The sequence below is a fragment of the Oncorhynchus tshawytscha genome, linkage group LG13, assembly GCF_018296145.1.
Source record: "Oncorhynchus tshawytscha isolate Ot180627B linkage group LG13, Otsh_v2.0, whole genome shotgun sequence".
NCBI lineage: Eukaryota > Metazoa > Chordata > Actinopteri > Salmoniformes > Salmonidae > Oncorhynchus > Oncorhynchus tshawytscha.
Window position 1 is genome coordinate 34,308,162 of NC_056441.1, and position 15,595 is coordinate 34,323,756.

Consider the following 15,595-nt stretch of genomic DNA (forward strand, 5'->3'; position numbering starts at 1 on the left):
CCTAGAAGGCCAGCATCCCAGAGTCGCCTCTTCACTGTTGACGTTGAGACTGGTGTTTTGCGGGTACTGTTTCATGAAGCTGCCAGTTGAGGATCTGTGAGGCGTCTGTTTCTCAAACTAGACACGCTAATGTACTTGTCCTCTTGCTCAGTTGTGCACCGGGGCCTCCCACTCCTCTTTCTATTCTGGTTAGAGCCAGTTTGTGCTATTCTGTGAAGGGAGTAGTACAAAGCATTGTACAAGATCTTAGGTTTCATGGCAATTTCTCACATGGAATAGCCTTAATTTCTCAGAACAAGAATAGACTGACGAGTTTCTGAAGAAAGTTATTTGTTTCTGGCCATTTTGAGCCTGTAATCAAACTCAAATGATGATGCTCCAGAAACTCGACTACTCTAAAGAAGGCCAGTTTTATTACTTATTTAATCAGAACAACTGTTTTCAGCTGTGCTAACATCATTTCAAAAGGTTTTTCTAATGCTCAATTAGCCATTTAAAATTAAACTTGGATTAACTAACACAACATGCCATTGGAACACAGCAGTGATGGTTGCTGATAATGGGCCTCTGTTTGCCTATGTAGATATTTCATCAAAAAAATCTGCCGTTTCCAGTTACAATAGTCATTTACAACATTAATAATGTCTACACTGTATTTCTGATCAATTTTATGTTATTTTAATAGACAAAATAATTTTCTTTTCTTTCCAAAACAAGGACATTTCTAAGTGAACCCAAACATTTTTGAACGGTAGTGTACATATATAGATTTATGATAATTATCATAATTTTCCAATAATTTTTACTTTTATTTATGACTTTTTTTGCTCAGAAGACTTGGGAGGCCAAATAAAATCACGGCCACATATTGGGGAACCCTGAGCTAGACTGCATAGCCCAACGTACCCTATATGAACCTAAAATGGACAACTGTTGAACTGAATTACTTTTTGCTGTCAAGATATGTTATTAAGAAGATGGGGATGAGAGGCTACTTTAACCCATTTTAGGCTACTTCAACTAACCCTTCACAGAGTTTGAATTGTTGGTCTATATATTTCAGTTTAAGCTCTAGTTTGTCTGCTGCATTGCGGGCCCCTGTCTTCCTCAACATCTCCGGAAGTTTCCTAACTTGGTCTTTCCCTGCACCTTGGTCCCAACTGTTCATAAAGTCGTTAAGACCCCTCCTAGAAAGTTTCATGACTGTTCCTCGGAGCGGTTTCTTGCCTCCCTCTTGCGGCAGCCTCATCGCTAACCGACGTATTCTCTGAATGCCCATCTTCTGGTGAAGTTGAATGAAGAACGCAGGAAGGATTTCCTGTAGATATTCAGCTCCATCTGAAGAAGAAAAAAAAACATGGTTGAGAAACTTAAACTCAATTGAGGCCACAAATGATGAGTCTTTCATGGTAAACAATGTTATTCATAATGTGTTTTACCACGGGTTTTGAGGTCATCACATGATGCACACAGTGTATCGTGCCAGCCCCTGCCCTTCAGCACCAAGCGCAGTCCACCAGCTTCGCAGTTTGAGTGGGCAACACAGATTGCATTTGCCGAGGAAACGTTAGAGTAGAATCTGGGTTGACACTGCACACATTCTGTATCTTGTTGGGGTGTACCTGAGGAAATGTTTTGATGTGTATGCCACAATATTTATCTCAACATTATTTTAAAGCAATTCATTGAGGAACACAATCCATTTAAGATTTGAGTTGGTTATGGCATTTGATACATGCTAAACGGGGGGGATTGATTTGCATGGAGAATTGATAAAACATTGCTAATATTTGCTAATTGTTTGCCGTGGTTAGTTTAATAAACCCGAAGTGTGTTTTGCACTCACTACTTGTCCATAGACTGCTATAATGCTAATGCAACATATGTGTATACAGTGCATTTGGGAAGAATTCAGACCCCTTGACTTTTTCCACATTTTGTTACGTTACAACCTTATTCTAAAATTGATTAAATAAAACATTTTCCTCATCAATCTACACACAGACAGTGGGGCAAAAAAGTATTTAGTCAGCCACCAATTGTGCAAGTTCTCCCACTTAAAAAGATGAGAGGCCTGTAATTTTCATCATAGTTGCACTGGAAAATCCAGAAAAGAGAAAAATCCAGAAAATCACATTGCAGGATTTTTAATGAATTTATTTGCAAATTATGGTGGAAAATAAGTATTTGGTCAATAATAAAAGTTTATCTCAATACTTTGTTATATACCCTTTGTTGGCAATGACAGAGGTCAAACGTTTTCTGTAAATCTTCACAAGGTTTTCACACACTGTTGCTGGTATTTTGTCCCATTCCTCCATGCTGATCTCCTCTAGAGCAGTGATGTTTTGGGGCTGTTGCTGGGTAACACGGACTTTCAACTCCCTCCAAAGATGTTCTATGGGGTTGAGATCTGGAGACTGGCTAGGCCACTCCAGGACCTTGAAATGCTTCTTACGAAGCCACTCCTTCGTGGCCCGGGCAGTGTGTTTGGGATCATTGTCATGCTGAAAGACCCAGCCACGTTTCATCTTCAATGCCCTTGCTGATGGAAGGAGATTTTCACTCAAAATCTCACGATACATGGCCCCATTCATTCTTTCCTTTACATGGATCAGTCGTCCTGGTCCCTTTGCAGAAAAACAGCCCCAAAGCATGATGTGTCCACCCCCATGCTTCACAGTAGGTATGGTGTTCTTTGGATGCAACTCAGCATTCTTTGTCCTCCAAACATGAGTTAAGTTTTTACCAAAAAGTCTGACCATATGACATATGACATTCTCCCAATCTTCTTCTGGATCATCCAAATGCTCTCTAGCAAACTTCAGACGGGCCTGGACATGTACTGGCTTAAGCAGGGGGACACGTCTGGCACTGCAGGATTTGAGTCCCTGGCGGCGTAGTGTGTTACTGATGGTAGGCTTGGTTACTTTGTTCCCAGCTCTCTGCAGGTCATTCACTAGGTCCCCCCGTGTGGTTCTGGGATTTTTGCTCACCGTTCTTGTGATCATTTTGACCCCACGGGGTGAGATCTTGCGTGGAGCCCCAGATCGAGGGAGATTATCAGTGGTCTTGTATGTCTTCCATTTCCTAATAATTGCGCTCACAGTTGATTTCTTCAAACCAAGCTGCTTACCTATTGCAGATTCAGTCTTCCCAGCCTGGTGCAGGTCTACAATTTTGTTTCTGGTGTCCTTTGACAGCTCTTTGGTCTTGGCCATAGTGGAGTTTGGAGTGTGACTGTTTGAGGTTGTGGACAGGTGTCTTTTATACTGATAACAAGTTCAAACAGGTGCCATTAATACAGGTAACGAGTTGAGGACAGAGGAGCCTCTTAAAGAAGAAGTTACAGGTCTGTGAGGGCCAGAAATCTTGCTATTTGTAGGTGACCAAATACTTATTTTCCAACATAATTTGCAAATAAATTCATAAAAAATCCTACAATGTGATTTAAAAAAAGAAAATCCCCCCTCATTTTGTCTGTCATAGTTGAAGTGTACCTATGATGAACATTACAGGCCTCTAATCTTTTTAAGTGGGAGAACTTGCACAATTGGTGGCTGACTAAATACTTTTTTTGCCCCACTATACCTACCCCATGATGACAAAGCGAAAACAGGTTTTTTTAAATGTTTGCAAATGTATAAAAAAAAATTTTTTAAATGCCTTATTTACATAAGTATTCAGACCCTTTGCTATGACACTCGAAATTGAACTCAGGTGCATCCTGTTTCTATTGATTATCCTTGAGATATTTCTACAACTTGATTGGAATCCACCTGTGGTAAATTCCATTGATTGGACATGATTTGGAAAGGAAAACACCTGTCTATATAAGGTCCCACAGTTGACAGTGAATGTCAGAGCAAAAAGAAAGCCATGGGCCCGAAGGAATTGTCCGTAGAGCTCAGAGACAGGATTGTGTCGAGGCACAGATCTGGGGAAGGGTACCAAAACATTTCTGCAGCATTGAAGGTCCCCAAAAACACAGTGGTCTCCATAATTCTTAAATGGAATAAGTTTGGAACCACCAACACTCTTCCTCGAGCTGGCCGCCAGGCCTAACTGAGCAATCGGGGGAGAAGGGCCTTGGTCGGGGAGGTGACCAAGAACTCGAAGAATCCTCTGTGGAGATGGGAGAACCTTCCATAAGGACAACCATCTCTGCAGCACTCCACCAATCAGGCCTTTATGGTATAATGGCCAGACGGAAGCCACTCTTCAGTGAAAGACACATGACAGCCCGCTTGGAGTTTGACACAAGGCACCTAAAGGACACTCAGACCATGAGAAACCAGATTCTCTGATCTGATGAAACCAAGATTGAACTCTGACCTGCATGCCAAGCGTCATGTCTGGAGGAAACCTGTCACCATCCCTACGGTGAAGCATGGTGGTGGCAGCATCATGCTGGGGTGATGTTTTTCAGCAGCAGAGACCGGGTCACTACTCAGGATCGAGGGAAAGCTGAATGGAGCAATGTACAGAGAGATCCTTGATGAAAACCTGCTCAGGACCTCAGACTGGGGCGAAGGTTCACCTTCCAATGACCCTAAGCACATAGCCAAGACAATGCAGGAGTGGCTTCGGGACAAGACTTGAACCTGATCAAATATCTCTGGAGAGACCTGAAAATAGCTGTGCAGCAACGCTCCCCATCCAACCTGACAGAGCTTGAGAGGATCTGCAGAGAAGAATGGGAGAAACTCCAAATACAGGTGTGCCAAGCTTGTAGCGTCTTACCCAAGAAGACTCAAGGCTGTAACAGCTGCCAAAGGTGTTTCAACAAAGTACTGAGTAAAGGGTTAGAACACTTATGTAAATGTGATATTTATTTTTTATTTTTTCAAAAATGTCTAAACCTGTTTCTGCTTTGTCATTATGGGGTATTGTGTGTAGATTGATAAGAAGAAAAAAACTATAATCAATTTTAGAATAATGCTGTAACTTAACAAAATATGGAAAAAGTCTAGGGGTCTGAATACTTCCCGAATGCACTGTAAAATAATTGAACTATTCCTTAAATTCGCATTAATTAGCAAATTTGGTATTGATATCAAATGACATTTGTCCCTTTTTACAATCCAAACAAACACAGTCAGCATATACTGAGACATGCACATTCAATGTATGCATATGGAACTATCGACTGTAAACTGTTATGATTAAAACACTTTGTTATCATCACAGACTTACGTGTAAACAGTCATTTCTCGTAGGCCTATTATTTTTTCCGAGCGTATAACTGGCTCAATTTTAGTCATACCTGTAGTATTCGCTCCATACCCAGGGGGGCATTCTTTATGTTTGATGCATGCTTCGTATCTCTTGTTGAAGTAGTAACCCTCCTTGCACTCGCACTTGCAGTTGTTGGATGGAGAACACTCCTGCTTGACGACTTGGTTCTCAGCGCACATGCTGCAGCGCAGGCACATGGAGATGTGGTTCCAAAATTCTGTGTATGCCCCGTTGGGACATTTCGCACAGTCGCTCTTTCGGGTGGCACTGCAGGGCGCACGGAGGTACGTTCCAGGTGGACAGCGATCACACACTAACGAACGACCGGAGTACGGATCATCTTTTTTGAAAGTTTGGGCGTGAAGTGCCATACTGGCATCAGCACTGACTAGAATCACCGTAAAAAAGAGCTGTGAAGAAAGAACAGGCAGGTTGTCATTCAGTTTGTTTATAAAGCATTCGGTTCACAATTTCATATTCAGTTAAATGCAATGAACTAAGAACACCGTTTTCAATACAGGCTAAACATATGTTTCCACATACCATCATTGTGTAGGCTAATGCAGTTCTCCTTGGATTCAAAGGGATGCTTTCTTTCTTTGGTCCAGAAACGAGTCCGGCTATTTAAGCGCGCGCCTTCAAGCGCATTGAGCGTGGGCGTGCGTCACTGCGGTTGATTTTAACGGAGCCTATTTTACTTATCAATTAAACGTGTTGACGTGGGTATGAGTAAGCTATTTTAGGGTACTGTTCGATCTGTAACGCTGAAGCGAAATGTAAAAATGTAAAGGTAATTTCCATTTGAGATGACACATACAGCGTGTATCCTAACGCATACGAGATGGTAGGTAGGCTATTCATGGAATCATGCAATAATTGCACTGATAGGAAAGACTGTTTCTGGTTCTCGTTAGTCTATTCATTGGAGGAAATCTCACTATAAGTTACCAGGAACCCATAGGAAAGGAAATTCCAAAGAACATATTCCTGCTTCCTGATGCATATTTGCTATTAACCTAGAAACTGGGTTGGTGAGGTTACTTTCTACATGTAATATGTTAGTTACTAGTTACGTGTCCAAAACTGTAATCAGTAAAGTAACTTTTGGATTACCCAGACTCAGTAACACACTGTGAGTACTCTAGTTTTTCAAAAGTATCTTTAATCTGATTGCAATATTTTAGCTGGTAATGTAACTGATTACAGTTTGTTTTTAAATTTAAATTTGTTGTACTTACCAAACCTGAAAGACATACAGTACCAGTCAAAAGTTTGGACACACCTACTCATTTTGGGTGTTTCCTTTATTTTTACTATTTTCTACATTGTAGAACAATAATGAAGACATCGCAAATATGAAATAGCACATATGGAATCATGTAGTAAGCAAAACAGTGTTAAAGAAATCAAAATACATGTTATATTTGAGATTCTTCGAAGTAGGCACCCTTTGCCTTGATATCAGCTTTGCACACTCTTGGCATTCTCTTAACCAGCTTCATGAGGTAGTCACCTGGAATGCATTTAATTTGTGGAATTTCTTTCCTTATTAATGCGTTTGAGCCAATCAGTTGTGTTGTGACAAGGTAGGGGTGGTTTACAGAAGTTAGCCCAATTTGGTAAAAGATCAAGTCCGTATTATGGCAAGAACCGCTCAAATAAGCAAAGAGAAATGACAGTCCATCATTTAATGTAAGACATGAAGGTCAGTCAATCCTGAAAATGTCAAGAACTTTGAAAGTTTCTTCATGTGTAGTTGCAAAAACCATCAAGCGCTATGATGAAACTGGCTCTCATGAGGACCGCCACAGGAAAGGAAGACCCAGAGTTACCTCTGCTGCAGAGGATAAGTTCGTTAGTGTTAACTGCACCTCAGATTGCAGTCCAAATGAATGCTTCACAGAGTTGCAAGTAACAGACATCTCAACATCAATGGTTCAGAGGAGACTGCGTGAATCAGGCCTCCATGGTTGAATTGCTGCAAAGAAACCACTACTAAAGGACACCAATAAGAAGAAAATACTTGCTTGGGCCAAGAAACACAAGCAATGGACATTAGACTGGTGGAAATCTGTCCTTTTGTCTGATGAGTCCAAATTGTAGATGTTTGGTTCCAACCGCTGTGTCTTTGTGAGACGCAGAGTAGGTGAACGGATGATCTCCGCATGTGTGGTTCCCACCGTGAAGCATGGAGGAGGAGGTGTGATGGTGTGGGGTTGCTTTGCTGGTGAGACTGTCTGATTTATTTATAATTCAATGCACACTTAACTAGCATGGCTACCACAGCATTCTGCAGCGATACGCCGTCCCATCTGGTCTGTGCTTAGATGGACTATCATTAGTTTTTCAACAGGACAATGACCCAACACACCTCCAGGCTGTGTAAGGGCTATCTGACCAAGGAGAGTGATGGAGTGCTGCATCAGATGACCTGGCCTCCACAATCACCTGGCCTCAACCAAATTGAGATGGTTTGGGATAAGTTGGACCGCAGAGGAAGGAAAAGCAGCCAACAAGTGTTCAGCATATGTGGAAACTCCTTCAAGACTTTTGGAAAAGCATTCCTCGTGAAGCTGGTTGAGGGAATGTGAGTGTGCAACGCTGTCATCAAGGCAAAGAGTGGCTACCCTTTGTAAAATAAACTTTTTTTGGTTACTACATGACTCCATATATGTTATTTCACTTTTTTTTTTATGTCTTCACTATTATTCTACAATGTAGGAAATAGTCAAAATAAAGAAAAACCCTTGAATGAGTAGGTGTGTCCAAACTTTTGACTGGTACTGTACATTTGAAAAGAAATTGTTCACCCATATGCAAAACTTCTACCTTTTTTGAAAGTTCCATGTGGTGTCTTCTTCAGCTGTCCCTTGACAGGAAGACTTTCACAGCTCTTTGGTCCATCTGGGTCAAGTAACTGATGTTGCCCAGGCTGCTATACTTGGGCTGCATCCTCTCACAGTGGGCCACACCTGCAGACAGCAGAAAAAGGTCAACACTAGGCAGCAGTTGTACATACCCGTACATTTGACCCATAGTTTTTCATGAGCCTCACCTGAGCTGTGGGTTTTCTTCCTTTGCAAAACTCATGGGTTGTTAGACACCGACTAGTTTACCAGTTACCAGCGGCATACTGTACCCTCTTCTTAGATGGCCTATTCATTGTAATTCATCTCTGACAATGTCCCAGAGGTCTTTATTTTAATTGGTGTTTTGGGGGTCATTTTAATTAACGTGTTATGCAATGCAGAACAACAAGTTGTCATTGCATTGCCTGTTTGTGCAGGACGAGTCTTCCATTTCAAAGGCAACAGTTAAAAACAATAGATCACACAAATCCATCAACAACACAAGTATACAAATTGTTTTATTGGGTGTTTGATTGTGCCAAAAACAATATCAATTCCATGGCAATGCCTCACCATTTGAAGTTCCACACAGTAAGTGCCTTTATTGGCATTTTCCATGAGACACTTTTAAACAATCTTTTGCTGTTTTTATTTTCAAACGTGCTGATGTAAATGGAAACAATTATTTGGGCACAGGAGAATGAACAAAAAATTCCTCAAATCTGCCCAACAGACTTTGCTATTGCAAAAACACGTTTGTGTACACAACTATATTTGATTCCATTGGTGACTCCAGAGTATACCTTTCTCAGGTACTTAACCGTTATTTGATTACAAACACATGTGCATTGCCCTAATTTGGATGACAAACTGACCAATTAAATAAGAAGCCTGTAAAACGAGGTTTACACGCAGTCTGGAAGGTTTATGAGGAACCTTCTTAGGTACGGCTGGTGAAAATGCCATTTGTTTTATTGCAGATGTTCCCCCAGCAGATCCTCAACTCGTAAACTCAGACGAGATCCCCAAATTGTAAACATTTGGACAACATTGAGAACCCGGGTTAAGCTGTAAGTATAAAGTATGCTATACTGTAAGAGCATGCACATCTGTTACACAACTCAGTGCAGCAATATTGGCTGTTTACCATGTTATTGTATAAGAACCAACTGTACTGTCAAACCAGGGTCATGTTCAGTTGAGAAAAAACATTTGACAAAAAGTAGCCGTACTTACTGTAAAATAGAACAAAGATTTTTGTTTTCCTTTGGAAAACATTTGACCATTTATTTACACCTTAAATCTCCACTTCCATCTGTTCCGTCATTACGATCAGCTTCGATCAGCGTCATTTCCATTTTTAACGTGAAATATCAAATGTCATCCACGTTAAGCCTCAGGATATAAATTGAGGTATTGCATACATCAATGGTTACTACATTTGAATCACAGTGAAAAAAGGACCTTCCAATGTCCACTCAAAATCAAAAGGATACATCGATTACAATACAATTAGAATTAATCATATTTTGAGGTTAAAAGGACAGTCAAAGAGTAGGTTGATCAGTCTGATCAACCTAGGGACATCACATAGTCAATATATTTTGCATTACACAGGAAGAATGTACGGTACCTACTATGTGATGTCCCTAGGTTGATCAAACTGATCAACCTACTCTTTGACTGTCCTTTTAACCTCAAAATATGACTAACATAGTCCAAGACTAAAGCCAGAAAGAGGATAGATGAATGTTTGGCGTGACAACTTCCACAGTGGTGTGAAGTACTTAAGTAAAAATACTTTAATGTACTACTTAAGTATATTTGAGCAACTATATTTACTTTTGATACTTACGTATATTGAAAACCAAATACTTTTGGAGTTTTATTCAAGTAGTTCTTACACTTTTACTTGAGTCATTTTCTATTAAGGTACCTTTTTACTCAAGTAGGAAAATTGGGGACTTTTTCCACCACTGTAACTCCCCCATTTTAGGTAAGCATAATACCACAGTATTTGACCATTGGATTTCAAGCACAGGCTGCATCACCTCCTCACAACATATTTTCTCAATTCATTCACTTTCACTCTAGTCATTTTACCGATGTTGTAATGGTCTTGTTCACAGCCGTTGACACAAAGATGTGTCACTTTGACAGCATATTCACTGCAATATCCTAAATGCCTTGAAGAGATGGGCATGATTGTGGTAGGCCTTCTTCCTTTCTCTGTGTGATTTTAATAACATTCACTTTAGTTATTTTAGTGTGTGTGTGTGTGTGTGTGTGTGTGTGTGTGTGTGTGTGTGTGTGTATAACACACACAATGATAGACTCAGAGGGAACACATGATGATGCCCTGACTAACTTAATTGACCAAAAGTATACATGATTACACATGAATAAACAAACTGATTTATATGACTATGACTTGACCTATGAATAATGTTGGTACGCACAGTATTTACCTGTCTGGCACCATAGACGAGGCAGGGGGCAGTCTTTTGGATGCCGAAAGCAACGCTGCAGAAATATCCCTCTGTACCCTCTTCCCACACTGTCACTTAGCGATGTTCCTGTATGTAAGAAATGGTACAGAACTGTGTATACAAGCATGGCATATTTGCCTCTGATTTTTGTTTCTTGTTTTGTAAAGAGAGCACAGTCAACCTTTTTGTATTAACTGCACCTCCTCCACCACAGGTATATTCACTCCTGACTTTCAATTAACAGAATACAATTCTATCTCCACCTGCTGGTTGTATCCATCTACATGTAAGACTGTTAGCTTCTGTCCCTGAACAAATTAGATCCCCACTTGTCCCCACTTGTACACTTTAGAATGATGGAGGATGACTGAAGGACTTTGAGAAATTATACATTCAGAAATTATACATTATGCAATCTTTTGCAGAATGATAGCATGCTTTCAAGACACCTAATTTATGGGTTTACCTACTGCATAATCAATTGACTGAATTTGGGATTTTGGCCATCACTCATCCTTGAGATATTAACTGAGAAACTCCCAAGAAATATTTTGCAAAGTTCTCAAGAATATAAAGAAACAATCATAAGAACTGGTGACACACAGTTGAGTGAGACAATTAGAAGCTGTGAGGCAGGGGGCGAAGAGAGTGAGGTCACACCATTACATTTGTATGGACAAAGTTCAGGGTCAAAGGTAACATGACACAAACATCGCGTAATCAGTGTATGAATGCATGCAGGCACATTGGTTTCAGAGGTTTTTGTCTTTTCTCTAAACAATGTTACTGTTTATTTACTGGGTGGTTTGAGCCCAGAATGCTGGTTGGCTGGTACTGTTCTAATTACGTTTCATGTTTCTACATGATTTCTTTATTCAGACGAAAGGTACCGCTATGGGATCCCCCATGGCTCCTAACTATGCTAATTTGTATGAGGGTTACATGGAGAAACAGTCTATTTTCAATCCTCTCAAAAATGTTTTCTTGCCTCACACCATTTTTTGAAAACGGTATATTGATGATATGATGCAAAACAGCTCCAGGCATTCCATGCTTTTCATAACTTCTGTTCTGAGCATCTGAGATTTACTATGCAATCTGATACACGTCAAATCAGTTTTCTTGATCTTCTGATCTTGTGTGAAGATAATGTTCTATACACTGATCTTAACAGGAAGTCTACTGATGGTAACAGTTTGTTGAGGGCTGATAGTTGTCACCCACTTCCCTTCAGCCAATTCTGTCGAATCAAAAGAATTTGCAAAAAACAATTCGACAGAAATATGGCTGAGATGCAAATAAAGTTCAAGGAGAGGGGCTACAAGAATGATCAGATTAATATTGGCATTGAGAAAATTCAAAACAAAACGAGACATGACCTTTTTCAATGTCAGTCTCGCAAAAAGACGCATTCTTGCGTTCGAACTACCCGCTATTCAAAGTGCTCTGAACAAATTAAGGGAATTGTTCACAAACATTGGCACATCCTAAAATCCGATGATAGTCTCGGTAATGTGTTTTCGGACCTTCCCTTGGTGATATTCCCGCGGGGCGGAAATCTCAGAGACCAGTTGGTAAACTCTGATTTACCACCCCAAGATATTCCTGAACAACGTCTATTTGCGCCCCTATTGGATGGAAATTACAAATGTAATGGCTGTGCTCAATGCAATGGCATTTATAAATGTAGATCCGTCAAACACCCACAAACAGGGAAATCGATCCCAATAAAAGGTGTTATTACGTGCTCCACTAAGGCAGTTATTTATCTTAGAACTTGCCCTTGTGGTAAAAATTATGTAGGTAAAACAAAGCGTGAATTAAAAGTACGTATCTCAGAGCATCGTAGCACCATTAGGTGTAAACACTTTTACTCATCCAGTTGCGGCCCACTTCTTGGAGGCAGGCCACTCGATTTCGTCTCTGCGTTATATTGGCATCGAACATGATCATTTATTGTTAAAACGAGAGGCTGCCTGGATCTTTAATTTAAATACCCTTGCGCCCTTCGGTCTCAACGTAGACTTTGATCTGAAGCCATTCTTGTGATTATTGTGACTTTGCCATTGTAATTGTTTGTAAGCTTGTGTAGTCAAATTAATCTATGATCGTATGCTATATCCATTTGTTGTTTGTATGTTGTTCTTTGTATGACATTTTAATATTTGATTATTAACCAATGATATTAGGCCACTCTTGGCCATGATTACAGACACCTGTGTCTTTTCACACTATATAAACGAGTCATCCCGCAGTGTTTGTACCCTGGTGAAGACTGCTTGGCTGTCGAAACGTTGGTAATTAAATTTTTGCATCTGAGCTCCTAGAGTGTGCGGCTCTCTTTTATTTTCAAGTTTTATTTTCTAATTACGTTTGTAGCCAGTTTATAATAGCAATAAGGCACCTCGGGGGTTTGGGGTATATGGCCAGTATACCACGGCTAATTCCTGTATCAAGACACTCCGCGTTGCGTCGTGCTGGAAACCGCCCTTAGCCGTATATTGGCCATACACCACACCTCCTCGGAACGTATTACTTAATAAGGAACAAAACAAAAATATAAACACATGTAAAGTGTTGGTCCCATGTTTCAAGAGCTGAAATTAAGGATCCCAGAAATTGTCCATACAGTACGCACAAAAAGCTTATTTCTCTGTTAGGGAGCATTTATGTTTTGCCAAGATAATCCATCCACTTGACAGGTGAACCTTGTGCTGGGGACAATAAAAGGCCACTCTTTTGTCACACAACACAATTTCACAGATGTCTCAAGTATTGAGGGAGTGTGCAATTGGCATGCTGACTGCAGGAATGTCCAACAGAATGTTAATTTCTCTACCACAAGCCAACGTTGTTTTAGAAAATTTAGCAGTATGTCCAACCAGCCTCACAAACACAGACCACGTGTAACCACTACAGCCCAGGACCTCCACATCTGCGGGATCATCTGAGATAAGCTACCCAGACAGCTGATGAAACTGGGGGTTTGCACAAGTGAATAATTTCTGCATAAACTGTCAGAAACCGTCTCAGGGAAGCTCATCTGCATGCTCGTCGTCCTCACCAGGGTCTTGACCTGACTGCAGTTCAGTGGGCAAATGCTCTCCTTCGATGGCCACTGGCACGCTGGAGAAGTGTGCTCTTCACGGATGAATCCCGGATTCAACTGTACCGGCAGATTTGCTGATATGAATGTTGTGAACAAAGTGCCCATGTATTAGATTGGCATATTATAAGGTTAATTGACCCCACCCTGTGGTACCACCGTATAGTGTCATTTGTGACTGGATATTCCTTATGTGCAGTGCACTGAATTGGTAAGGGACATTGGTAAGCGTTGTTAGACTCTAGCTTGAAATGTACTGATTCATGTTACTATACTAGTGAACACATTAATTACATTACATGTATAAGGAATGTATATGTTGGGTTCAATGAAGGGTAGACGGGACTAGGAAAATGGAAAGTTATTGATCGTAAAAGCTTCATATTCTGTTCCATGTTTCTGAGAGGAGAGGTGAAAGGTAATTGTTAGTCTCTGATAAGGCAGGATGGCTGGGGAGGAGTGAGGAATGCGTCTCGAGGTCAAGTCAACAGATGAAGTGTGTAAGGACAGACGCTGGGAGACGAGAAGCAAGTACAGGGAGTGAATATTTAATGAATAAACAGACAGGAAACAAAACACGAACAGCGTCGTCTGGACAAGGGACACAACGACATTAACGCTGACTCGGGAAAGAAACTGAGGAAGTGACAGATATAGGGGAGGTAATTAATAACGATGGAGTCCGGGTGAGTCCGATGACGCGCTGGTGTGCGTAACGATGGTGACGGGTGTGTGTAATGATGAAGCAGCCTGGCGGCCTCGAGCACCAGGAAGGGGGAGCAGATGTGACAAAGTGAGAAGAAACCTCTGAGAGGGGGGCCAGACCCACCACAATGCCTCTCCTGCTGCAGTACTACCGCACACATACATTTCACGCCCATGAAGGTTTTAGTAACAGGCAGGGCTGTGACGACACCAGTGAGATGAACCAATTATATTCCTGCCTAGAAACAGAAATCTATTGGTTGTCTAGATGTGTAAGGAGTTGACCGCGCCTATTAGAAGGTTATAACTATATGTGCTTGTGTAATTATGCCTTGTCTTTGCAGCTGTATGACCAAGTGGGTGAATACACTTGGCTTGAGCTTTTTCTAGTTGTCCATTTGAGCTTTTACTCAGTTAGGTTCTGAACAAACAGGGTGAACAAGGTCACAGGGTCAACCGAGCAGGTTGTTGGGATGTGGGTTGATCGGAGCTCCTGTATCAATCGTTAATGAATGTATGTGTGAGACTGATGATTGGCTGAGAGAAATGTATGATAAAATGATTGTGGGGGCTGTCTTTTTAGACTTCAGTGCAGCTTTTGACATTATCGATCATAGTCTGCTGATGGAAAACATATGTGTTAGGGCTTTACACCCCCTACTATAATGTGGATAAAGAGTTACTTGTCTAACAGTACACAGAGTGTGTTCTTTAATGGAAGCCTCTCAAACATAATCCAGGTAGAATCAGGAATACTCCAGGGTAGCTTTTTAGGTCCCTTGCTTTTTTCAATCTTTACTAACGACATGCCACTGACGTTCAGTAAAGCCAGAGTGTCTACAGTACGTATGCGGATGACTCAACACTATACACGTCAGCTACTACAGCGACTGAAATGACTGCAACACTTAACAAAGAGTTGCAGTTAGTTTCAGTGGGTGGCAAAGAATACACCCTGAACATTTCTAAAACTTAAAGCATTGTATTTGGGACAAATCATTCACTGAACCCTAGACCTCAACTAAATATTGTAATAAATTGATTTACTTCCGGCGCCGACAGAGATGGCCGCCTCGCTTCGCGTTCCTAGGAAACTATGCAGTTTTTTGTTTTTTTTACGTGTTATTTCTTACATTCGTACCCCAGGTCATCTTAGGTTTCATTACATACAGTCGAGAAGAACTACTGAATATAAGAGCAGCGTCAAC

At 40.9% G+C, this 15,595-nt stretch overlaps 1 protein-coding gene across 1 annotated transcript; it reads right to left on the bottom strand.

Moving 5' to 3' along the window:
• Positions 1 to 671: 671 nt before the first annotated feature.
• On the bottom strand, positions 672 to 5,889 carry LOC112265912 (tumor necrosis factor receptor superfamily member 11B). Its single transcript, XM_024443442.2, has 4 exons — positions 5,782 to 5,889; positions 5,267 to 5,648; positions 1,440 to 1,622; positions 672 to 1,338 (listed from the first exon to the last, which is right to left on the bottom strand). The coding sequence occupies exons 1-4, from the start codon at positions 5,785 to 5,787 to the stop codon at positions 1,007 to 1,009; spliced, it is 903 nt and encodes a 300-aa protein (XP_024299210.1). The 5' UTR covers positions 5,788 to 5,889; the 3' UTR covers positions 672 to 1,006.
• Positions 5,890 to 15,595: the final 9,706 nt, after the last annotated feature.